General features: G+C 28.3%; 1 protein-coding gene across 3 annotated transcripts in view; it reads right to left on the bottom strand.

Moving 5' to 3' along the window:
• LOC117168453 (DNA repair protein complementing XP-G cells homolog) overlaps nucleotides 1–26666 on the bottom strand; it is a 40429-nt gene extending 13763 nt beyond the window's left edge. The window contains exons 1-7 of one of the 3 annotated variants that reach the window (XM_033354116.1): nucleotides 26362–26666; nucleotides 18512–18823; nucleotides 15022–15368; nucleotides 12070–12934; nucleotides 8073–8227; nucleotides 7823–7988; nucleotides 4903–5058 (exon numbers count right to left, since the gene is read on the bottom strand). In XM_033354116.1, coding sequence (XP_033210007.1) covers nucleotides 4903–5058; nucleotides 7823–7988; nucleotides 8073–8227; nucleotides 12070–12934; nucleotides 15022–15368; nucleotides 18512–18772 — 1950 coding nt within the window. In that variant the 5' untranslated portion in view covers nucleotides 18773–18823; nucleotides 26362–26666. Of the gene's footprint in view, nucleotides 1–4902; nucleotides 5059–7822; nucleotides 7989–8072; nucleotides 8228–12069; nucleotides 12935–15021; nucleotides 15369–18511; nucleotides 18824–19023; nucleotides 22616–26361 lie in introns of those variants that run through there. The other 2 variants (XM_033354117.1, XM_033354115.1) reach the window with 2 other exon arrangements.
• Nucleotides 26667–26711: the final 45 nt, after the last annotated feature.

Here is a 26711-nt window from a genome sequence, read left to right as displayed (position 1 = left end):
GCATTTTGGGATAATAAATAAATTTTTTGAGGAATTTCATTGGCACCGTCGGAAAGAGGAGATCTTAAGCAATAAAAATATATGTTTCTCAATTTTTTCTAGAGTCGTATAGTCTTAGTTATTGGCCGTTGAAAAGCAGTGTCCCGGTAGTGGCGTTTTGGCCGTTTAAGGGTTATAAACGGTTTCTAAATAACATTACCTTAAGATTCTGAAGTATTACGTTTCTAAAATAATTTAAAATATATATCGGAATCAATTTTTTTTTTGTGTAAACCATTTTAAAATTGTTGGGAGAATTCAACACAGAATTATTTAGTACTAGAACAAGTTCAAATCAGGTATTGTCATGATCCGAATTCAAGAGTTCATAATTATTTTTTTTTCACAGTGGAATACATTTTGTTGTACTTTTCGCGATTAAAATTACACTTCACTGTTCTTTATGTCCCTTCCTACTGTAAACTTCCGACTGTGTCAATTTTCCAAAGCAGAAAATAAACCATAAACCATTAATCACGAGACTTTTTTGTTTCCGTTTCATTCGCTAAGTTGATCACCAGCTATCTAGCTGTCTGGACTCTGGATATTCAGCTGGTAGCAAATAGCGGCCGCTGTAATTAATTGGATTGGGAAACCTTACAAGTAAACATTATTTCCGCATACACGTGCAGACAGTAATTTTCTATTAGACGCGTTTTGCAAAAGAAGAATGCCTCATTGTATTTAAATGAATCATCTATTGCAAATTTCAAGCTACCAACTTTTCAAATTACACGAGTTCAAGAAGCATCTGAACTTTGTCTGAAACTACTAATTGCACTCTCGTTGAACAATGTTCGCATTTTATTAATCCGATATTAAATTAACTTCCAAAAGGTAATACACGCAGACCGGCTTATTATCCGATTTTTATTCGATCGCGAAAAATACTACTTGTTGCATCAAAAGATAACGCACAAGGTCAAAACACAATGCACACATCAAATACACTCGAATTAATATCACTTGCTAATTTTGCAACTTAACACATATTTATGATCAGAATTAATATCTAGCTCTCTCTCCTTTACAAAAAAACATTAATTTAAAGAATGGCACTTATTTACAGTTCATAAAATCGGCAAGGTAATTTTGTTTCTTTACACAGACTGGCGCCTGAGTGACGAAATTGTGAAAAATTTTCCAGATCCAGAGAAAGATACAAGTGTTTGGTTAACTAAATTTAGTAAGTTCATTGACATTATACGTTCCAATAATTATCATCACTACACTAATTACTCCGTACTCATTGTTACTTAATATTTTAATGATGATGTGAATATACCTGGTATATTCATTTATTGAGAGTTGTATTTATCTTGATTTTATTATAAATATTTTCTCTGATCATAATTTAAGAGTTCTTATCAGCACCTTCCTGAGTCAAGTGTAAAAGTTCTTTACAGCAGCTGATATACTCACAGGATTACTTTTGTCGACTACACTGAAGAGTTTGATTTGCACCATTATTGCGAATGCTAATTTGAAAAACTCAAACACGAAAAGGAATCGTTCAATTAGTCTTATCGCTTCTATACACGTGTCAATGAATTAGTAGGAAGGAAATTTAGAACATTTTTTGTCAATTAAATTTTGAAGCTAGAATCCGAATTGCAAGAATGGAGAGCTGCCAGGCAACTGACACGTGATAACAAAATTATCTCATATTGGACTTTATGTCACGTGAACATTTATTATCAGTCTGGTTTCTGATTTCTGATTTCTGATAAAGTTTGAATTTATTCGCCCTCATCGCGGAATTTACTGCTCTACATTTAATCTGATAACAACTTATCAGATTGAAATGTTCTCGTTTGCCATTTAATGAGTGCAAATACTTCAGTGGTTCGACCAAATCCAATTTATATCCTATTTTACAGATATTTCAGGCCATTTCAACCATTCGAACGTGGCAGAATTTAATCCTCTAATAGTATTAACATTCCACGTCAGGAAAAAAAAGAGATCGCGTATTTATGTACCTTAATGTTTCAGTTATTTATATTTAGTTAAGAACATTATTTTGCTTATTATGACACTCCTTTTCTCTTATCTACGTACAAAATTAAGAAATTTATCAAGACAGTGAATTCCGATAGATAATTATATTCAACAAATAAAATCTCGATTCACCTCTTTTGTAAATATTGATGACAGATCAAAACCTTTCATTTTTTAAGGTTCCACTATTTGATAAAAATGTAATCCAATTTTTAAAAACAAATAGATATTTTCAACTTATGAACATGAAATAAAGTATTGCGGTGTATATTCAAATCGAGATTCAAATGGTTCAAATGATATCTCAGAATAATTTTTGACTACGCATTCGCAAACTCAGATTAGAGAGATTAAATTCCTTTTGATAATTAATTCATAAATTTCAGATAATTATTTGAAAGTTAGTAAATATTGGTTTCACCATATTATATTACTTTCTTCGAAGACTGCACTTTAGGTTTTAATTAACAAATCTCATTTTTAAAAAAGAATTCAGTAGTAAGAATTTAAAATAGATAACTAATGGGACGATTGAAAAATCCCAAAAAATAAAATTCCGAAATCTGTAAAATTCCCGACACTAGAAAATTCCCGAATTTAAACAATTTAAACATTATTTTTTATTCAATATATTTTTTTAATACAATAATAAAATATTTTGATCGAAGAATTTTTTTCAATGTCCAATGTGTTTTCAAAAGAGTACTGTTCAAATTAAAAACAGCCATAATTGAAAAAAATTTAATGACAAGCTTTTTTGAAAATGTGTGTAGTAGTTTTTAAAAATTATTGTTTTTGTAATAAAAATCCTGTTCTTGCGTTGCTCATTTGCACTAAGAACTTTTTCAGTTATTGTTATTTCAAATTCAAATAATTTATTTTGAAACTTTGAATTGAATAATTTTAAATTCAAAGACCTCAATATTGTAGTTGATTCGCTCCAAATAAGGAGTAGAGGAAAATTAAAAATTAAACATTTTGAAAACCGTATAATTCAAAATTTTTATTGAATAAAAAAATGTAATAATCTTAAATCAAAGGTCATTAAAATTCGAAAGATGAAATGAAAGCCTTCAGAAATAAGTGACTTCTACTAATATTAAGAATCAAAATCTATAGATATTATATTTGACTCAGTAAAAATGTTTTTCAGATTAACTATCTTATTTATTTATCCACATATGACTGAAAATGGATCAGATTTATTAATTTCTTTGGTTTATGTTCGTTTTATTACTGGCCAATGTAATTTTTTCAGTTCACGTATAATACCCGTAATTGACTTAAATTTTAAACAATCTAGTTTGCAAACTATCTTTTTTGAATTTAATATTAAAAAAAGTCTTCAATCAAGAAGTAAAAAATGTTAAGTCACGATAAATACGATAGGAGTATCAATTAAGTAATTAAAATTTAAAACGATATAAAATCTAATCTAAAAGTGAGGTAAATATGATTTTAACTGCGAATCATGCACATGGAGAAAAGATTTGAGTTGATTATTATTATTTCCATACTTTTCTAATAAAATTGGTAAACAACCATTGTCGATCAATTATTTTTGGCGAAACGAAAAAAATGAGTGTTGAATAAAAAATATTAAAATAACATAATTTTTTACTTTTAGGCTAAAACTTGCGTACAGGCAGTAAAAAAATAGTTGCGGTAATTGAAATTGAAAAACCTGAACTCTTACCGGTAGATTTTTTTAATTAAAAGTAAACGTAGACAATAAAAGCATTGAATACTTTTAAATTTAAAAGTTTTAAATTACATGCCATCAAATTGCAAAATTAAAACTTTTAAACTTTTATCAATCATACATTTCAAATATTTCTGAATTAATAATATTCACGCTAATATTTGCAATGCTCTAAAGTGAAGAATGAATCAATATATTTGTAAATTTTCAAAATTATATAATTTTAAGCAATTTTAAGCTAGGGAAATTAAAATTTTTAAGATTACAAATTTGTCTTAATTGGATACGTTTTAAATTAAAAAATAAATTATTTTAATTTTGAGCCGTTACAAATTGAGAATTATTAAATGTTTATTTACTTTCAGAATTTATTTTCATTTTAAAAACTTTTAAAATTTTTCAAGTTTCAAGTTAAGTTTGAGTAATTTCAGAACATTTAAATACCTTTTAAAAATACTCGAATTTTCTGTAAATTAATCATTGTTCAATTCTTATGTATAAATCGAAATTGAACAATTACACTCAAAAACATATTAAATAGGACATTCCAGGATTTCAATTTAAAACACTTCAGTTTGAAATCGTTCAGTCTTGAATATTTTATTTATAATTCCTTATTTTAAATGAATAGTCAAATATTGCTAAATGTTTAAAAAAATCAAATAAAATGGGTTAAAAATGAAATATTTTAGGCTGAAACAATATCTGACATATATTTGAATTTTAATCAAACCGTTTAACTATGAGTTTATTAATTTTAAATTATTTAAAAATTAAAAATAGTCTTTAAAGTTGTAATCGAATGTTTAAATTTGATTCAAAACTAAGACTTTCGAATTAAAATAGTTGAATTTTTAACATTAATTTCTGTTCATTGTTTAATTTTAAACGGATTCAAAATTTTCTTGTAAAATCAATCAACATAAAATGTTTTTTTTTCATATTAAAAACGGACAATTTCAATTGATTAAAAAGGAAGGTCTGAAATAGTAACTTTTCAAAGTAAAATATTTTCGAATTACGCATTATGAACTGAATAATTTCAAATTGCTTCTTAATTAAAATTATTTTTCTATTATTTCGCATTTACAATGAAATGAATATAATGAAAACTCGATGTTTAAAATTTTAATAAAGTAAAAAATGTTCACAGTACTTACACTTTCTCCTCTGAAAACTGGTTCCATTCTTCCTTCACGATCTTTCCAGCTCATCGGCGATCGTTTAATGTTATTTACATTAATGATTCGATTTTCTTTTGGAGTCATGTGTGGCTTAGACGTTCTATCAACTTCTGGCACATTACGATCCTCACCCTTTAATTACAAAGAATGGTTTCAAAATAATTAAGAAACCATTTTTAAAAATTGTGCATTAAAAACTAATGAAAAACGCTTATGAGATGAACAATCTCTAGAAATAAATCGTTTCAAGTACACGGTGGCCACTCAAACTTCAAAACAAATTCCAGACTGTTTCCCGGTTTTCGCGATTAAAAATTACATTTTTCCCAGCTAACTTTTAAGCGTTTATAATAATAATTATTCAAAAATCATTGTTTCATTATACAAATTTTGAAAATAATTATACTATATTCTTAAGATGTCAAGTCAAAATATATTGTATTTTCTACAAAATAGTGAAATTTTAAACAAACAAAAACGTAACTTTTAAAGTCAGTTGAATTTGCAACCAAAAAATATTACTTTTATACCGATGAAAGAGTTTTAATAAAAAAGGATGACTTTTCCATACTAAAAAATATGACTTTTTAAGTAAATAATTAAATTTTTAACAAAATAGGGAAATCTTCCAAGAAATAGTACAATTGTGGTCAAAAGAAGGTGAATTGTGAATCTAAAATGCAATAGTAGATTTTTAAACTAAAAAAATTAGTTTTCAACCAAAAAAGATGACTTTTTGAGAAAACACTTGAATTTTCAACAAAATAATTAAAATTTCAAACAAATAGTAGAAGTTTGAAAAATTCTGGACCAAAAATACGATAGTAGGCTTTTCAATTAAAAAGAATAATCTTGAAATCACAAAATATGATTTTTCTACAAAAAGATTAATTTTTATTCTAAAAGGAGGAGTTTTCTACCCAAAAATACGAATTTTCAACAAAACAATGTTGAACTTTCAACGAAAAAATATGTTTAAAAAAATTGTTGAGTTTTCAACAAAATAATAAAATTGTCAAACAAACAGAATTTTTAACTCAAGAAATGATTTTTTAGGCCTAAAATATGATAGTAGACTTTTTAATTAAAAATAAATATCTGTAAACAATAAATGATGAATTGTTAACCAAAAAATATCACTTTTTTACCAAAAGATTAGTTTTCAATCCAAAGCACGAAATTTTTATCCAAAAATGGGAATTTAAAGACAAAAGTTTAATTTTCGGCCAAAAAGGATAACAAAAATTAATCAGTTAAATTAAAAAAAATGAATAGAATTTTAAACCAAATAGTGAAATTTTAACCAAAACAGATAAATTCTGAACCAAAAATTTGAATGTAGACTTTTTAATTTAAAAAAATTATCTTTGAACCATTAAAGATTACTTTTCTACTAAAACATATGACCTTTTCTACCAAAAGATAAGTTTTCAACCTAAATAAATGAATTTTTAATACAAAAAGAACAGTTTTCTATCCAAAAAGACGAATTGTCAATAAAACAGCTAAAGTTTAGGCAAAAAATCTATTTTTTTTGTAATATTGAACGTTTAACAAAATATAAGTAAATTTTTAACTAAACAATAGAATTTTTAACCATATAATATTGATTCTGAATCAAAAATATGAGTAGACTTTTAAAATGAAAAGAATTAAGTTTCAATCAAAAAGTATTAGTCCTTTTTGATTAGAAAGAAAGATTTTTCAACAATAACAATTAATTTTCAAGCAAAAAACATGACTTTTCTACCAAAAGATTGATTCCCAATCCAAAAGAACAGATTTTATATCCAAAAAGAGAATATTTAACAAAACAATTGAATTTTAGATCAAAAGAGATGAATTCCGAACCAAAAATATAATAGTAAACTTTTCAATTAAAAAGAATTAACTTTCAACTAGAAATAGTTAGACATTGGATTTTTAATAGAAAATCATATTTAAATATGTGCATTACTTTTTTTTAATTTAAAATAAATTTTTTTTAAATGTTTACTTTTATTATACTTTTATTTCTCCGAAAGGACCGAAAGTAGGTAAACTTTTTATTTGGAGAAAAATGATATGGCACGTGAGCGTGTGGCTATCTACCGCCTCAAAAAAATTTTCCTCAAAAGAAAATTTTTATATTTATTTTCGAAACATTTAGAGTACCCCTAAGTTATAACTTTACTATGCCAATTGTTAGAAAATTAATTATATAAATTTGAGTCACCTATGTAATTATTATATCAAATATTTCAAAATCAAGTTTTCGTTCTCAAATATAAAAGGAACTTTAGTATTTGTACGGATCATCAACACAAGCTTTAAATTCTTAATTATATAGTATAAAACAAATATTCATTTTTGAATGAAAAATCAACTTCAAAATTTGTAATATAAAACGATCTTCAATATTTTAAGGCGGGTGGTTGGTAAGTAATTGAAGTTTCAGGCAAAAAGTTGAACTTTCAAGGTACAAAAATGAATTTTCAACCAAATGGTGGAATTTTCAAATAAACAAGGTTAAACTTCAACCAAATAGTTAAATTTGTAAAAGAGAAGGACGAATTTTTAAAAATAGATTTGAACCATCAATATAAAAAGTTTATATTTAAAAAAATTAACTTTTAACAAAATAGTTGAAGTTTTAATCAAAAGAGGCAAATTTTGATCAAAATCGTTGAATTTTTATCCGAATTATAAATTTTCTAATCAAAAAGACGACTTAAACGACGGTGCCTAAAATTCCAGGCTAATTTCTGATTTTTCCGGTCAGTGGCCACCCTGCAAGTATCTAATAAAATTCGAAATTCTATACAAATAGCATATTCATGATAAACTGACTTAAAAAACAAAACTTCATATGAGAAAAATAATTAATTTTCAAGGATTTGAAAAAGCGGATACATACACGATGTTGTACTTTTAACTTCTTTACCTGGACGAGATTTGGACTAGAATGTGAGCGTTTGAGACTAGTATTTGTGTTAGTGCTATCCTTTAAAGGTTCCTTGTGAATATCGCTCTCATCCTTTTTGGAAATGGAAAGTTTCTCGTTTTTTTCTGCCTCAAATTTTCTGAAAATAAGGCTATCAATATAAAAATGCACTTGGGAGAGAAAGATTTTAAAGCTGAAAAAATAGGCGCATCTTTATACTCACTCGAAAAGCTTTTTTCGTTCAATTGAGATGGATTTTTTATGTAACTCTGTGTACCCAAAACGTCGTTGCAGTTCGTCATTCACGTACTTCAGTGCTGATTCTTTTGTAACATTTATCGGTTTCAGATCATTTTCAAGCTTAGTACGTTTTTCGTCCTGTACAGAGAAAAAAAATTATCAACTCAGGACTCAGATCGATTATAATGCTTGAAAAAAGTTGCATTAGACGCACAAAATTACAAAAAAAGTTGCATAGAATTTCGATAAAAAGATCATAAAAAGTCGAATCAAAGTTTTAAAGATAATGAAAAACAGCAGTATCAGGCACTGAATAACTCAAATATAAACATTTTTTGTTTAAGAATATACAGTAGATCATTATTGTTGCTTTTCAAATTTTTTTGCAGGATTAAAATAATCTTTAAAGTTAAAATAATTTTTTAATGAGTCATTCAGCTGGAAGGGTTCTTAAATTAGGTTTAAAATATTTCTTTCTGGACTGTTAATCCTCAAACGGTATACTGGTGCGAATTCGCACTCGAAGTTTTTCATTTTGTTGGCATTTACGCAAACCCAGCTGCAGCGGATTATCCCCACATATATTAATAAATATTTGTAATATATGCTGGTTATTTATTATAAGTTCAATATATTAAATATTTAATATTAACACTGCAAACAAACCAATTCACACCAGTGTACCGTTTACGTATGCTGGGTTGGAGTATACCGTTTGAGAGTTAAACTTGTCAACTTCGATCATTTGCAAATGAGAGAAGTTTATAAGGGATCATCCATAAACTACGTCACCAATTTTGGGCTATTTTGACCCCTATATTATTTACGTGACTGTGTGGTGAATTATAAACTTCTGTCATAAATCAACAATTAAAATAAAAAGGTTAATTTCAGAGTGAATGGTGAAATGTGCTTAATTGAGTTTTACGTGAAAGTTAATCCGGATATTATTGAATTTTTGAACTAAGAAATGTACATTTTCAACGAAAAATAAGAAAGTTAAATTTTAATTTAAAAAAATAATTTAGAAATTTAAAACCAAAATGTCTACCAAATAGTTGATTTTTTTACTAAATTATTGAACTTCCAAGACAAAATGACAAACTTTCTATAAAAAACAGTTGAATTATCAAATCAAAAATATAAATTTTGGATAAAGAAGTTAATTTTATACCAAAAAAGATGATTTTCCAACAAAATACAAGAACTCTCAACCCAAAAGTTGAATTTTCAACTAATCAATTACCAAAATAATGTTTCAACCAAAAAAAGGAATTTAAAACATAACAGTTCAATTTCCAATGACAAGATTAATATTTCACTAACATTTTGAATCGTCAGCCAAGAAATGCAATTTTAAGATAACAGTTCCACTTTGAAACTAAGATGTTAAATTTTTTACCAAAAAGATCAATTTTTAAACAAAGAGATTAATTTTCTACAACAAAAATATGAATTTTTATAAAAATTTAAGAATTCGCAATCAAAAAGTTGAATTTCTAATTAAAAAGGATGAATTTTTTTACTAAACAATTAATTCACTACCAAAAAAAAAAACAGCTTTTTAATAAAATTCAACAATTCTAAACCAAAAGTTGAATATTTGAGAAAGATATTTTTTCTTAATTTTTAAGAGAGTAGTTCAAATTTAAAACCTAGTTTAATGTTTAACTAAATTAATTAATTTTTAAACAATAAGATTAATTTTCTACCAAAAACAAAACGAATTTTTAATAAAATTCAAGAATTCTCAACCAAGACGTTGCCCTTTTGAAAAAAAAGATAAATTTGTGAACATAGAGATTAATTTTTAATAGAAAAACAACGAATTTTTATAAAAAATTCAAAAATTCTTAACCAAAAAATGGATTTTCACCTAAAAAAGAATAATTTTTAAACAAAAGAATTAATTTACTACCAAAACACAATTTTTTTTAAATCTAGAATTTTTAAACAAAAAGTCGAATTTTCAACTAAAAAAGATGAATTTTTGAACAAAAATATTAATTTACTACCAGAAAAGACAAATTTCCAATAAAATTCAAGAATTCTCAAACAAAAAGGTCAATTTTGAATTAAAACAGATACATTTTTAAACAAAAAGCTTAATTTTTAAGAGAAATATAACGAATTTTTATAAAAAATTCAAGAATTCTCAAAAAAAAAAAAATGGATTTTCACCACAAAAAGATGAATTTTTAACAAAAGAATTAATTTATTACCAAAAACACGAAATTTTTAAAAATCTAGAATTTTTAAACAAAAAGTTGAATTTTTAACTGAAAAAGATGAATATTTCAACAAAAAAGATTAATTTACTACCAGAAAAGACAAATTTCCAATAAAATTCAAGATTTCTCAACCAAAAAGTTAAATTTTCAATTACAACAAATGAATTTTTAAACAAAAAGATTAATTTACTACCAAAAAAATACGAATTTTCAAAAAAGTTCCAGATTTCTAAATCAAAAAGTTAAATTTTCACCTAAAAACACGAATTTTTCACAAAACGAAGCAGTAAGTTGAGCCTTAACTTAATCAGTTTAAAGTATTCTGAATCTGGATTCAAAATATTTCTTTTTGAACTGTTAAAATTTTTTAACCAAATTTTTAACAAAAGTGCTAAGTTTTTAAATAAAAAGTTGAGTTATTTAGAAAACAGTTCATATTTAAACCTGAAAAGAGAAATTATTAATCATGAAAAATCAATTTTCAGTCAAGCAGTTGAATTTAAAATAAAAAATTAAATCAAAGAGTTGAGAACTTTCTAACAAAGGAAGCGAATTGTTAAATTTTTTAAACAAAAGAACGAATTTTTAAAAACACAGTTAAATTTTCATGCCAAAAAGACGATTTTTTTATAAATTCAATAAAATTGTTGAATTTGTAGCAAAATAGTCGAATTCTTAACCAAAAAGGATGCACTTTCAACTAAAAAAAGGTGAATTTTCTCATAGATTTCTAATAATTTGGTTCGTATTTAAGCGAAAAATCGAGAAAAAGATGAAGTTTCTTGCAAAGTGTAATCAGTTCATTTTTGAACGAAGAAAGATGAATTTTCAACCAGAGTTAAATTTAAAAAAAATAATTTTTAACAAAATAGTTGAATTTTCATTCAAAAGAGACGTACTTTCAACAAAGTATTTGAATTTTTATCCAAATATTAAATTTTTAAGCAAAAAGACGATATTTTTAAGGACAGTTGAATTTGTTAACAAAAATGACTGACTTTTAAAGTTCAGAATTTATAGTTGGATCATCAATTAAATTTGTGTTTCAATTTTTGAACAAACACTTTAATCTTCATGCTCAAATCCCGAATTTTTTAGATAACAGTTAAATTTTCATGCCAAAAAGAGGAATTTTTTGTATTTCAACAAAACTGTTAAATTTTCGACCAAAAAATAGTATTTATATAATTTCAATATTTTCAACCAAATAGTCGAATTTTTAACCAAAAAGAATGGACTGTCAATTAAAAAATAGTTAGTTTTTCTTGAGTTCTATTAATTTGGCACACATTTAAGCGAAAAAAAGAAAAAGAGGAAGTTTCTTACAAAGAGTAAAGAGAGTAAGTACTATAACTGAATATTAAATTAATCGATTTTAAACGATTTTGACTTAAAAAGGTCCAATTATAAAGGCTTGCAATTTGAAAAAAATTGAAACTGGATATGGGTTCACGAACATAGAAAATGTTAAATTTTAAACGCTATTAATTACAAAATTTCTAAGTCTAGAACTTTAATGAGTAAATATTACTGTTTTAATATTCTCAATTTAAGAAGTACATTTTTCTCCAGTTTTGGATTTTAATTTAGAAATTTCCATATCAATTTAAAATGAAACAAAGTATATCGACCTACTAAGAAAAACGAAAACAAGTTGATTAGTCGCATTTTTCTACAAAAAGTAAATTCATTATTAAAGTCTAATTAAGAATCATTTAAATATATGAATATCGTAAAGAAAAGTCTTACCAGTTCTTTTAAATCTTCCTTATGTGAAAACAATTTGCTTTGAGCTATATCTTCAGTTATCTTGTCGCCATTGAGTCGCGCGTCCAGAAAACTTCTTTCCAAATTTAACATTTTTCTGTCCAAATCGTCTCGGGCTTTCCGAACTTGATAGAGCTCTTCCATGACTGCAAGTACCTTCGTCTCAGCGTTTTCTTGGACTAACAAAACAGGTTTATTACTGCGATCAAATGCTGGTTTCTGCACATCAGCTGCCTTGTTAAAGAGAATTTTAGGCTGAACAGTATCCTTTTTCTTAACATGCGTTCTCTCGGGGGTACCATTCTCTATCAAGAAAGGATTCACAGGCTTTTGATCGTGGAGCGATTCCGATGACCTCCACCTGCCCCCAGCATCATATGCCTTATTATCAACTGGTTCGAATGTCGTTGAATGATCCTTAACGGCACGATGTTCCTTCAAAATGTTCGGGTTTACAAGTGAAACTACTTTATTTCCAGTTTTATTTGAACTTAGGATGTCATCGTCTATTTGCGGAAATTCAAAATCATCTAGAATTTCGTTGAGCGAATTTTCCTGACTATTCGGTAGCTTCACGTCAGGATTGGTAACAAATTGTGGATAAAGGTTCAGCCATTCAGAGTAACCGCCTTGTAAAATAGCTATTCTTTTGTGCTTTACACCTGGGTCCCACTTGATCAAAAGATCTTTCATGACACTCAAACAATCGTCTCCTTTCAAGGAATCGAGGGTCGACTTCCAGTCTAAAAGAACTGTCACATCTACGTTTTTGCGATCTTCAAATAATTTCCGGGATCGATTGTCAATATTTGCTTTGAAATATTTATCAAAAAAGGTACACAATATTCTGAAACAAAGATCAAGATACATCAGATTAATAAGCTTTAATTAGGGTTCCTAGAAAATCCTAATTTCGAAATTCCCTGAACATTTAATTTTTTTTTTCATATATAAAAACTGCCTTAAGCCTAGGAGATGAATAATGCTAATGTATAAAAAAAGTTTCTTTCTAAATTTATTTAAAAGAATTTGAGTGATAATGCACATCTAGATTAGAAGGTCTTACATAAGAAAAATGTCCACAACAAAAATAGTAAATCAATCCTATTAAAATTTAAGAGGTATTGCATTTTCAAAATAAAAAAAAGGATGAATTTTCAACCAAGGAGATTAATTTTTTTTACCGAGAAAGACAAATTTTCAATAAAATACATCAAGTGATAACTAAAAAAATCAATTTTAAATAAAAAAAACTAAAAATGAACTAAAAAAGATGAATTTACAAAAAATCCATCAATTTTAAACCAAATAGTTGAATTTTTAACTAAAAATTATCAATCTTTAACTTAAAACCAAAAAAATTAATATTCTATCAAAAAACATGGAACAGTTACATTTTTAACCAAAAAAAGGCTTTTCAACTAAAACGATGAATCGTCAAACAACAAAATTTCAGCAGTTGAATTTTTGTACAAAACAATTAATTTTTAACTTGAATTTTTAATTAAAAAAGATAAATTCTCAACCAATAAAATAGATGAATTCTTAACAAAAACATATTAATTTTTCACAAAAAGTAGAACAGTTATATTTCTAATTAAAAAATTATTAAAAAAAAAAAAAACAACTTTCAACAAAATGGTTGTATTTTCAACCAATGAAATTAAGTATCAACCAAAAAGGTTAATTTTGTACCAAGAAAATTAATATTTGATCAAGAAACATGGTATTGTTAAATTCTCAGGTAGAGAAATTAATTAAAAAACAAAGAATTTTCATTAAAATAGTAACATTTTTAACAAAACGAAGGGGGTTTCAACAAAAAAATGTATTATTGGATTTTTCAAGAAAGAAAAGTCTATGATAAAAGACGAATTTTTAAACAAAAAGGATAAATGACAAATTTTCAACAAAAGAGTTAAATTTCCAATCAAGAACGGTTTCTCAACCAATAAAAAATCAAATTTGATCATACACAAGTTGAATTTTCATGCTAAAAAGACAAATTTGCAACAAAAAAGATACATTTTTAAGAACAAAAAAATGTCTTTTTTTAATTCTTAAATTTTTAGCAAAATAATACTTTTTTGTAAAACCATTATGAATTTTCAACAAAAAAACAAACAAAATAAAAATAATATAAAGTTATACGTTTTTAAAACTTGTTGCCTGTGAAACTTGAGGTTTTGTAAATTACAGAAATGACAGGAGGTGAATCTTGTAGACTTTTTATCGCTGAAAAAGAATTCGGAATCAGAAATTGTCTAGAATGCTAGGTTTTTGAGGAACTTTAGGTTAAATGGCCATTTAATGCCAAATTTATGGATTTATTTTGAGGGAGCGGATTTGTTTTAATTCCGAAAACGGCATCGTATATTACTATTCTCTAGCTTTAAAATCCACTCTCGATTGCCGCTTTACGATTTTTATGAACTGAGATATTCAAGTTTGACCATTATTATATATTATTATCAAATCATGGCATTGGTTCAGCCAGTGAAGGCAAGATCAAATGATGATGATGATGATGATGATCCAGCCAGCAAAGTCAAGATCAAATGATGATGATCCTAATCTAGCCAATTAAGAAAAGATCAAATGATGATGATGATTCAGCCAGTAAAGACAAGATCAGATGATGGTAATGGTCCAATAATGGACAAACTTGCATATCTCACATAAAAACAATCATAAAGCGTCAATCGAAAATGATTTTTAAAGCTAAGGACTAGTACTGTATGATGCCGTTTTCGCAAATGAAAAAAAATGTCCCTAAGATAATGATGACCTCTAAACTTCAACTTCAGCTTGTCGAATATTCTACGACTCTTTTAGGTATTCTCTGATATTCCCTGACTATCTAGAATCCCCTGATCATTAGAAATCCAAAGATACAATTTGATTTCAAAAGATGAATTAGAACATTAAAATTACCCGTGGTTTATATCTTCAGGAGGAATGTGTATGCATCTTTCGTTCTTTATATGAGACTCTGCGTATTCTTTTTGCGGCCTGACATCAATGAGAAGAACTTTATTCTCCGAAGATTTCAAGAGCTGGAAAAGCTCCATGCACGTTATTTCCCCCCGTTCTTCAATGATTGGATCATCGGGTGGTGTTTCAGGCAATAACAATGGGGCATCAATAGAAGAACTATCAGGTGAAAGTGAATTGTTCTTGGTTTTTGAATCATGCAATCCGCCAAGCGGCTTTTTCCCATTTTCAAACCGGGACGACAAAACTTCATTTAATTTCTGAAGTATTTTTTTTACTTCATCTATCTGTATGGTCAAATTAAATTTGATTAGTTGAATCGGGAAAATGCCCGGAAAAAGACTAATCATTCAGGATGGCCACAATTTTTTATAATTTTCATCTGCCGGCTTCCTTCAAGCTCTTCTGGCAAAGAATCCTGATTTTTCCCGGTTAAGGGCATGTGATACTTACAGTTTACCCGGCTCTTTTCCACAAAAATGAAAATTTTTAAAACTGAATTCGGAGATGCTATAAAATATCATAACGGACGTCCCCAGACTCTTTTTTGAGGGATAATAACAAAAAAAATTAATTGTGCTACATAAAAATTTTATGCATATGCATTATTTTGAGGTTACGTCGTTTTTCATCTCCGCCTTTCCGATAATCTGGAAATTATTTATGAAATAAACTTTTTTGATTGCTTGCAATCAAGGTTAGTTCCGGGAGATTAGTTACTATGTTTATTTGTAAGTCAAAAGTTTTCGGCCAAAAATATTGTGTAGTATGGAAGTAACGCTCGGGTGAATTGTAACACACATAACCTCGAAGTATACACGCACGTTGTTAGCAATATCAAAATTTTTTTGATAAAGAAACACAAAAAAAGTGTGTGGGGACGCCCGTTAGCATGTTGGCTATCATTTCCCAGATTTTGAAGACAAAATATTTCTTATCCTAGGAAAAAAGCCGGAGGAATCTAACACTGAAAAAATCGATACTATTTCCCAAGCGCTATGCAAATTAATCACATTTTGCTAAATTAAAACTTTTTTGAATCAACCTACACAAAAAGTGTGTGGGGACGTCCGTTAGCATGTTCGCTATCATTTCCCAAATTTTTAAGACAAAATATTTATTATTCTAGAAAAAAAGCCGGGGGAACCTAAAACTGGTAAAATCGGCAAATTTCTAAGTATCACATGCCCTTAAAAAAAAATTCTCTCTTTGCGGAACTAACATTTTTTTCACACATGATCAGTTGCGGAAGACTATGGGCATCATTAAACCTTTTTTCAGGAAATCTATTGACTCTAGTTCATATAATAAGTAGAATAAGGACATCTTTATGTAAAATAACAGAAAATACATTAAAATCTCGAAAACAAGATCATTTCAAAAAGTAAAAAATGGAATATTTTCTAATTTGAATGTTTGAAATTGGATAATTTAAAATTCAAATTAATTAAAAATGTATTACTTCTAATTAAAAGCATTAAAATTTTAATAATTAAATATTAAGAACGTTTCAATTTTAATAATTTTACATTTAAAGTGATAAAGACTTGAAAATTTGAAATTGAAACCTAATTTGAATTTTTCAGTTAAAGCTTCTGAGATTCTAGAATTTTACATTTTTAATACATAAAAAATTGTAGTTGAACATTAAAACTATTTAGACACATTTTTCTGGATAAAAAAATGAAATTATTTTGAAAAAATGTTAAAACTAAATAGTAATTTTGAATGGGAAACCTCGAAAATGAGAAAGTTTCTACTCCGGGAAACTTAAGAATTTAAATTATTTTCAGCAAATAAAAAGTTCAAAAATTAATTTTTTTTTAAATTACTAATTATATTTTTCAAAACTCGAACAATTCAATTTTAATTGAAAATTTGAAACTTATGACAAGAAAAAATTTAAAATATTGCGTTCAACATTCAAAATTAAAAAAATGATTCAATGTCAATTTGAGATAGTTTAATTTTTATCTTTTTTGTATTTTAAACAACACAATTTTTAATATTTTACTTTCAAATCGTTTAATTTTGAAAACTTTATTTAGAATTCTTTTATTCCTGATATTTTGCAAAGAATTTTTTTTCAATTAAAAATCATTTGTTTAAATCTTTAACTAAAAATCGGAAAATTTTAAGATACTACATTAAAAAATTAATAAAAAAAGAATACAAAACAAAATTGCTATGATTACAATTTTTGAAATTGCACAATGTTAAGCTTTTCAACAATAAATTAAAAAATTTAGGTTTATGAAGCAAAAATACTTTTGTTTCAAGGCCTCAAAGATTTAACTGTTTTAGAATTGCGCATTCAAAATATAATTTGAAATTAAAAGTATAGAAATTTTAAAGATAAAAAATATATTATTAATAAGACCGAATCCATTTCAAATCTACGAAATTATGCTTATTTGAATTTTGTGCCGTTAAAAAAATCACACATTGGTTTTAAAACCTGTGAATATTGACGTAGTTGAGATTTCTTTCCAGATTTCGGTAGAATTCATTTAAAATACAACGTAAAATTTAATAATAGTTACAAATTAATAAAATGGCGGTAGTTTTTCTGAAAATATTTAAAGTCGACTTTCTCAACAACAACAAAAACCCACCCTTAAATTTTTGGCCAATATTTTTGTAAAACTGGTATTTTCATAAGAAAGATGCATTGTGAGTTTTATGCAGGGCAAATAACTTTTGTGGCCAGTAGAATTGTTTTTTCATAAAAGAGAATTTTATAATTTTTTTCGTAAAGAATGACAGTCACAAAAAATGTTCACATAAAAATTTGCAATTTTTAAAAACCTCTGTGAAAAATATCTCTTGCTCTTTTGCGATATCTTGAATCTTTTACAAGAAAAATGACAACATTATATTTTTCGGAAAAAAATTCTCCCGGCCTCAAAAATGGCATAACCTGCATAAAGTTATTAAAATATTTTCCTTATATAAACAAAAACTGGCAACAAATATGGGGGAAAAATAAAAAATGTGGTATTTTTCAGGAACACTTTTTTTTCTTAAAATTTAAATATTCAAAATTTAAATATCGCCAAAGAGCAAGAGGTATTTTCATATAACTTTTTAAGATATGCAAACTTGAGTGTTAACATTTTTTTTAGTATCTGTTACGTGCGAGAATAATTAGAAAATTCTTTTTTACGAAAAAAATTCTCCTGGCTACAAAAGTTGTTCAAACAATAAACCCTGCCAGAATCTAAAAAAAAATTAACCCTGATTGCCACATATATTGTTAAAAGAAACCAAAAACTATCAGAAAAAGTTTATTTATCAATAATATACAAGCTACGAAACGCGTTAATTATGAAATGCGGAAAATGTTCTGGTTTAAAATTTAATATTCCGGTTTTCTACTTAGTAGGTGGCCATCCTGTTTTTCAAACTTTGAAAATTGAATCATTCTTACCTGATTTTCGGCTATCAGAAGAGAAAGGAACTGTTTACCATTCTTTTCAGAATTTTTGATAAAGTCGACACTGCTTTGCCATCGCTTAAAATATATATATGCTTTTTCATCTTGGTGCTCTTTCAAAGCGGCATCGCCGTTAGAGCGCAACAACACCAACCTGTCAAAAACATCTTTTGGTTTCTTTCCTCTTAAATCCACATGCGATTTTTTAATAAGTTCAGCCATAGAAGAAACACGAATCTGATTTACTTGAGCCATTTGCGATATTAATGGAATGTCGCGAGTAGTTTGATTAGGCCAAAATATAAACTGTAAACAATAAAATGTGATATACTTAAGAATATTTCAATTAACAATTTTTAACTTGAAATTCAGAAAGCTTGAATCATTCAAATCATGTTTCTTGATCCAAAGTTATCTAAAAAAAAAGTTTTAGTACCTACAAATAAAAAAGCGCTATTTGTTTTTCAAACACTATATTATTTTCCTCATAATTCTATATAAAAAAACGGATGTGACGAAATATCTCGAAAATCTCAGAATCGCCGTTGTTGAAAACCTGATTGGCTTCTCAGTATTTCAGTTTTTTTTTTATATCTCACATTTTTAATAAGAAAAATTGTAGGAAAACTTATGCGAATCAATAAATTTCATATTACAAATATTTATAAGTAGCAGAATAACTAAACCTAAAATACATAAATAAAGCATGTGGGAACTATAATCTGTAAAATCACAATTTTTGTTTGGTCAGTCCTGCTGGTAATTGCGTATACAAAAATACCAATCTAAGAACTGCTGCTGCTTTCAGAAAGATCAGCTTCTTTTAATTCTTTGCGTGGAGGCCTCCTTGCCTTTTTAGCACGACTAGTTTTCTTCTTTGAATTGTTAAACACTTCTATAGCTCGCATTTTATTTTTCAAAGCATTTGCTTTCTTTTTTTCCCTCTGGGGTATGAACTCTTCACTGCTTCTACTTAAACTAATATTCTTTTCAGACGAATAAGGTTTTTGCGGACTAATGAGATCATCCTCGACATTCGACGGATTAACAATCTGATCCATCAACGGATTTTCATAAATCATTTCATTCTCCCCTAGATTCTGATTAATTTCTTTGCCTTGTGATACATTTTCGACAGCCTTTTCTTTCTTCTGATTACTCTTGCCTTTTACCGTTTTCATCTTCTTTTTCCTGTCTTTGTCTTCTTTCTCAGGAACCTCTTCAATCGCTTCACATCCCAATCTTTTCACTGCTGTCAGAACTCGTTTGCTCAAATTCTTGTCGGTAAATTTCGGTACTATCTGCACCTTGAAATACTCTGAGATACTCTTTTGGCTAGTGCCTTCAGTCAGTTTCTTCACAACTGGATTAATCACCTCTTCGAATTTGAGTTTGGTCCAGCCGAATTTATGCCTCACATAGTCAGACAAAAGAGTCAAGTTAGGCTTGACCCATGTAAATTTTTCATTAGATTCATCAAGCGTGGGCTTAAGATAGGCTTGAACGACAGCTTGGCTCGGAAATCCTTTCAAAATTTGCACATTCTTCAGTTTATTCCGAAGGGAAGTTCGGCCAGGTCCAGGAATTTTGCCAGATTTGACCCAGGCTGAAAAATTAATCAAGCCTCGTAGCGCATCATCTCCTTCAGAGGGAAAAGCGGCAAGAATTTCCATAGCTGTCACGGGCCCTATACCTGGAAGCCCTGAAGTATAATCGCTACCCACTAATAGAGCGAGTTGAATCATTTGCTCTCTTGCCAACTTCAAATTATGCTCAATGTCGCAAGATCGAAATTGTAAGACTCTTTTGTTGTTATTGAAGAAATTCTTGTAAACACACTTCCCTCCAAAGAGCCAAATATCCGAATCATCTGTTATGGTTCCATCAGTAAGGTTGATTTGTTCTAAATAAGCACATTGAGCTTCTGCTTCCATAGGTGCTATTACATAGGGTATTCCAAAAAGTCGTAGGAGTTCTTGAGCTTCTGACCGCATTTGATCAGTTACATCCATAGCCTGTCTTTCCAATTTTCCTATATTGCCACTCAATTCTCTTTGTTCGTCTTGAAGTTTATCCTTCGTTGAGAGAAGATCTTTTTCACTGATAGGTAAAGGCACAGATTTTGAATCTTGACTCGAAGATTGCGAACCTTCAATAGAAGACGTTATCTCTGATGTTTCGATGGATTCCTGCGAAGTAATGTTGTCCGAAGGGTTAGTTGAATATTTATTTACGCTTATGGGAGACTCTACCTTGCTGGGTTCAACTTTATCGCCCTCCTCATCCGGTAAGATGTTGGTGATATTATTTTCGAAGTTTTGAAAGTTCAAATTCCTACATGCATGGTTCACTTTATCTTCGACGTTTTCTGCCCCAACAATCCTTGGCGTTTCTGCTCGTTCTATGGCAAACACATCTGCGAATAAATCTTCTTCTAAGATTTTATCAGGTTTGACTATTACCTCAAAACTAGTTTTTTCTTTTTTTTCAGGCGTAAATGTCGCCTCGGGAATTGGAACGTCTTCTATGGTTATAAAATCGGAATCGGAGTCACTGCTTTCTGATTTAATTTCCGGTACCTCCGAAACTTTTACTTCTTCATCAACTGTTTCAGATATTTCCAGGGAAGGGGGTTTCTCATCCAAGGAAACGTTAGGAATTTCGATGAAATCAGAATCGGAACTTGAATCTACACTTTCCTTTCTTTCTGGAACATCTGCATGCTTTAGATCTTCCTCTTCGATTTGTTTATTTCTATCATTCGCCTTTTCTTTCCTGGACTTCTTTGATACTTTTTCCTTCTTCCGTTTTAAAGATTTCGTGGACTTGTTTTTCTTATTTTGCTCAAGAAGAGCAAGAATCTGCTCCTGTGGCAATGAGCTGTACTCCAGCATGTATTTCATAACAGTGTCCATCGTACTATTGCTTCGAACAGTTTTTTTCGACTTTGCTTGAGGCGTTGCTAATTCAACCTCTGGAAAATCCCAATCCTCATCATCTAGATCGTATTCATGTATATTATGGAGAAAAGAGACTTCATCGTCTGATCCTGCGCAACTAGTAGAGTCACGTCGCAATGGAATAGATGCCCCATTCGAATTGGATTCCGCGTCACTGTCAGATACCTTTGCACCATTGCTGATAACTTTTTCTTCTTGACTAGTTTTATCATTGACAAAAATAACTCTCGTAGTACTATCGGATGCAATTCGGTAGGCACTGTCATCACGCTCAGATGTATTGACGCCTAGTTCGGTTAAAAGTGTGTCCAATTCTTCCAGAGTCAAAGTTTTGCCTCCCATTTCTTTTTCAGCAACTTCTAATGATTCTTGAACTGTTCTGCGTTTCAGCAATCGCTGCATTTGAAAACTTGAGAAATCGTTCAAAACTTGCGGCATTTCATGTATTCGACCCCACGAGTTTTGTTTCCTCGTCTCTTTGAGATCAGTGAGAATATCGTATCTGACGTCAGCCGGCAAACTTTTAAATTCATGGCTATTTACATTGACACTGTGAATGTTTCCGATCCACTTGGATTGCTTCCTAGGGCTTGATTCTTCAGAAGAATCATGATCGGACACATGATCAAAATCAAAGTCGCCAGGCTGAGCTTTACTCGTACTTGGCTGTTCAGATAATTTGTACATATCAGTAACCGAGGAAGACTTGGTCAGAATTCTAGAGGTTTCTTTCAAGGGACTTATTTCTCCTTGTGAATTCCTTTTGTCAAGTACATCCTTCACAGCAACTTGTTTGATCAAGTTACTTATCAAATCGTTTTTCAACTTTTGTGCTTTACTGACAGCAACAGATTTTTGCTTCCTCCGAGAGACGATTGTATTCTTCTTAAGCATTGGAACTCCTCCATCGAAAACAAAGACTGGCTTTATTTTGAAGTACAAAAGTTTGCAAATGCGGTGGAAAAGCCCGAGAAGATGTGCATTGGGTACAGAATCGCCCCTACGATCCTGATAGCCTTGTAAGACTTGATGAATCCATATTGAAATATCAATAGCTAGAACTTTTCCTTCCAGAGTTTCAACAGGTACAGGTTTTCCAGTTGGATCCAGTAAACGCCATAAGCCAAGTACTCCCATCCTTCAAAGAATTAAACTTATGCAAAATAAGTAGACACCCGAAAGAGTAAAAGTTAAATGTCATACTACATGTCTTATGTTAGTGCTTTTCGTTGGAATTTCGTGTTCAAAAAAAGAGTTCTATTATAAAATCATAAAGTTTGGAGGACTTCAAATTTCTAAAAATGTTGGGTCTTATTAGTTTTTTTATTAGAAATTACCATTTTTAAACAAAGATCATTAGATTTTAAAGGTTAATCATTTGTAAACATTGTTAGGTTACGTATATGTTTTACAATAAAAATGGGTATTTTTATATGCAAAAACATTAGATTTCAGAGCAGATTCACAACTTTTTAGCTGTTTACAATTTCGAAACACTTTAAGGTTATGTTAGCGTTTTTGACAGAAAATTGGTTTAAAAAAAAATAATTAAATTTAAAAGATTTAGAATGTACAATAATTTTTGGTTACATAATAATAGGGTTGTACCTCGGCAATTATTAGTATTAAACAAATTATTTTTCAAAGTATATTTAATATTTTGAACAACTTTAGGTTACGCTGGTGAGTTTCACTTGAAATTAATATTTTTAATAAAAATCTGTTAGTGTTTTATGTCGGTAATTGACAACTTTATTGAAAAATCCTTAAATTTCAAAGAAGAGTCATACATGTTTAACAATTTTAAGTTATTTTGGCGTTTTACGTCGAAAATTGATATTATTAAAACAAAATCATTGTAGCATGAACAATATTTATTGTCTTTGAACAATTCTGGATTATGTTAAGCATTCTTTCTCGGGGAAAAAATGTATTTTCAACAGTTAAATATTGAAGAAAATTTCAAAATGGAAAATATCTGGAAATTTAATTTATTACATTTCTAAATTTAACTTTCAATTTTCTTTATTTTTCAAGAGTTTAAAATTTAAGTATTGAAAATTCAGCTCTTAAGAATTAAACTCTTGAAAACGATGTAAATTTAAAATTCCATTTTAAACTGTTGAAAACAAAAAAAAAGGATTTTTAAAATAAAAATAAGAGCCAAATGTAATATTAACCTAATTTTACATGAAAATTTGATTTAAAAAAATTTCTATCCGTAAAAAAATTGGAGAAGCCGACGTTTTCAAAAATGGGTTGACATAGAGATTTAGGAAAAATCCCAACTCTGACTTATCTCCTTGTTAAACAAAAGACATCAAGTTTAAAAGAAGATTTACTAAAGAATTTTTTGTCTCGTTATATTAGTGTTTTTCGTCTAGAATTCATACTGTCAATAACAAATTATCATATTTCAAAGAGTATTTATAATATTTAAACAATAATAGGGTGTGTTAGGTTTTTTGATCGAAAATCGGTTACTTGACACAAAAACATTTGACTTTAAGAATCAAACTTAAAATTTTGAACAACTTTAGGTGATGTTAGTGTTTTTCGTCAGAAATTGTTTTTTTTTTTAGAGAAATGGAACGGCTGGATTATGTATATATTGTTAACAAATAGTATATATTAATTCTAAAACTAAAATGTTAATTTTCACCAAGCAACAAAAATATTTTGCTTGCTTTTCTTTTATATTCTTTTAGATGAAAGACATTTAAATTTAAAAACTGTGCGAGTAAACAAAAATCGCACGCCTAATGCGCGCGTTATTTTTTCTAATATGCTTAAAAAATAACCGAAATTTCTTTAAATATCTTAAAAGCTCATAAAGCCTAGAAATTTCTCTAAACCCCCATAAAATCTCTAAAAATAATTTCAAATACTTTGAAAACTTTTTTAATTGATTTAAATCCGTTACAAGTCATTAATCAACTGAAAATTTCTGAAATTCCGTAAATTCCCATACATTTTGGTTAAATAACTTGAAATCATTTGAAATGTCTCCTAACTTTTAAACCTTTTGTAATTATTAGAAATCCTGAGTTTCATTGAAATTATTTCAAATATTTTGCAATTCCTAGAAACCCTCTGAAATACATTAAAATGTTTAAAAATTACTTGAAAATATAAATATTTCGACAATACTTAAAATCTTTTGAAATAGTTTGGAGTCTCTAGAAATTTCTTGAAATCCTTTGAAATTCTTTGAAACCACATTGAACCTTTACAAGTTATATGTATATTACCCCGTGAAATATTTTCACATCTAATGAAGAATTTTACGAAATGTTAAAATCTCTCTGAATCCCTTAAATTCTTCTAAAATTAGTCAAAATCCATACAAATCTGGTGAAATAAATTAAAATCCTATCATATGCTACCAAATCTCAAAATATTCTTGGAAATCCTTTGAAATATTTTAAAGTTACTTGCAATTTTTTTGAAAGTACCGTGAAATCTCTTGAAATGTTTTCAAATACTCTGTAAATCCCTAAACAGTTTTTAAATTCCTTGAAATTCAATAACATTCGTTCACATTGATTAGATTGGTATAAAATCCTTTAAATCCTTTGAAATTTCCCAAAATCTGTTAAAATAACTTGGAAAAATTAGAAATCCCTTTAAAGATTACCTTGAACCTTAAGAAGTTTTATAGTAATCAATGACATATTTTGAAACCCAATGCAGAATTTTAGAAAATCGTTAAAATCTATAATCAATAAATATCCTGTGAAGTTTCTTAAAATCCTTGTATAGGCTTGTATCCTTTAAAATACTTAGCAATTCCTAAATGCTCTATGAAATCCATTGAATCATTTACAAGTTTTATGCTTTACCCTAAAATATTTTGTAACTAATATCTAGTGTGCAGTCCAATTCCGAATAATTAACCCCTCGGTATAATGAATTACTGACAACGAATCAATTTCTTTTATTTAATAAAACTAAGTTTTAATCCCTTAAGAAACGAAAGAACAACGAAATATTTCGCCACCATAACGATTACAAATTAAATTAGATGTAGTTGTAAACAAATTGAAAATGACAACCAGTTTAATTTAAAAAAAATGTAATGTATGCAATAAATGGAGCACTTTTTTAGTATGTAATTAAAATGCCAAACAGGATTTTTGCAAACATGTGTCCGGTATTTTCGAGATATTTGGAAACAGCAATTTTTTAATCTGAATGATTTCTGTGGTAAAATCACAAGTTAATTATAAATTCTATACAGCTATGGGGTCATTTTTTCAAAATTCAGTTTATATTTTTATACAATAAATTTATAATTTAACCGAAAAAATCATAGGGTTAGGCAAAGATATAGCAAGGAAAAAATAAAAGGTTATTAAAATAAATTTAATTTAATTCAAGTTTTCACTATGAAATCCATAATTGCATCGCAGAAAGCATAGGATTAAGCAGGGACACAAAAAGGAAAAGGTAAAACGTAATAAAACTAAATAAAATATAAATTAAAATGAAGGTTTTACTCCCAAATTTAAATAAAATAAAATTACAGAATTATAGGATTAAGAATAGAATTTGTCACATTTTTAAAATGATTTTTCAATATTGAAATTATTAGTTTATGAAGTTGAATCCATCAAGAATGAAATTCATTTTAGATTTATAAGTAAGCGAAATCAAATTTTCAAATACAGAGGCACTTAAGTGACTGAAAACTTTAGTGTGACATTTGAGTTTTAAAAACAGCCAATTTTGACAAATTTATTGAGTACCTAAAATCGGAAACACCTTGTTCAAAAAGTACGTCTGACGTATTGGACACTGTGACTTTTATCTCAATACACCTGCAAACTATGACGACTACTACTAATTACTAGAAAAAGTACACATTTTTTGGCCTTGACTTACCTTAGATAATACGAATTGGTTTGTTACGTGAAGAGTAAGCTACTTTTATTCCGTTCTTAACTCAATTAATTCTAAAACCTGTCAGACTATAGAACGTCTTCAAATCGGTGGAATGTTTTTTACACCAGAATATAGATTTATACACTTAAACCGTCGTAGAAGGACTAAACGAATGATCATTATTTTGCAAGCTATTTTGCCATAGCACTGTTTCAAAGATAAGAAATATAACTTTTAGAACGAATAACGTCGTGAAACGCCATATGTCTTTTTGATAAGTTGAGGTTAGGTTAGTCGAGGCGACAGGGGCGACATTTATTCAAGCGACGTTGCATGGAATCAGACATTTC

Source organism: Belonocnema kinseyi, chromosome 2, assembly GCF_010883055.1.
Source record: "Belonocnema kinseyi isolate 2016_QV_RU_SX_M_011 chromosome 2, B_treatae_v1, whole genome shotgun sequence".
Classification (NCBI taxonomy): domain Eukaryota; kingdom Metazoa; phylum Arthropoda; class Insecta; order Hymenoptera; family Cynipidae; genus Belonocnema; species Belonocnema kinseyi.
The sequence above is the reverse complement of the archived record's forward strand: the minus strand, read 5'-3'. Positions and strand labels throughout refer to the sequence as shown.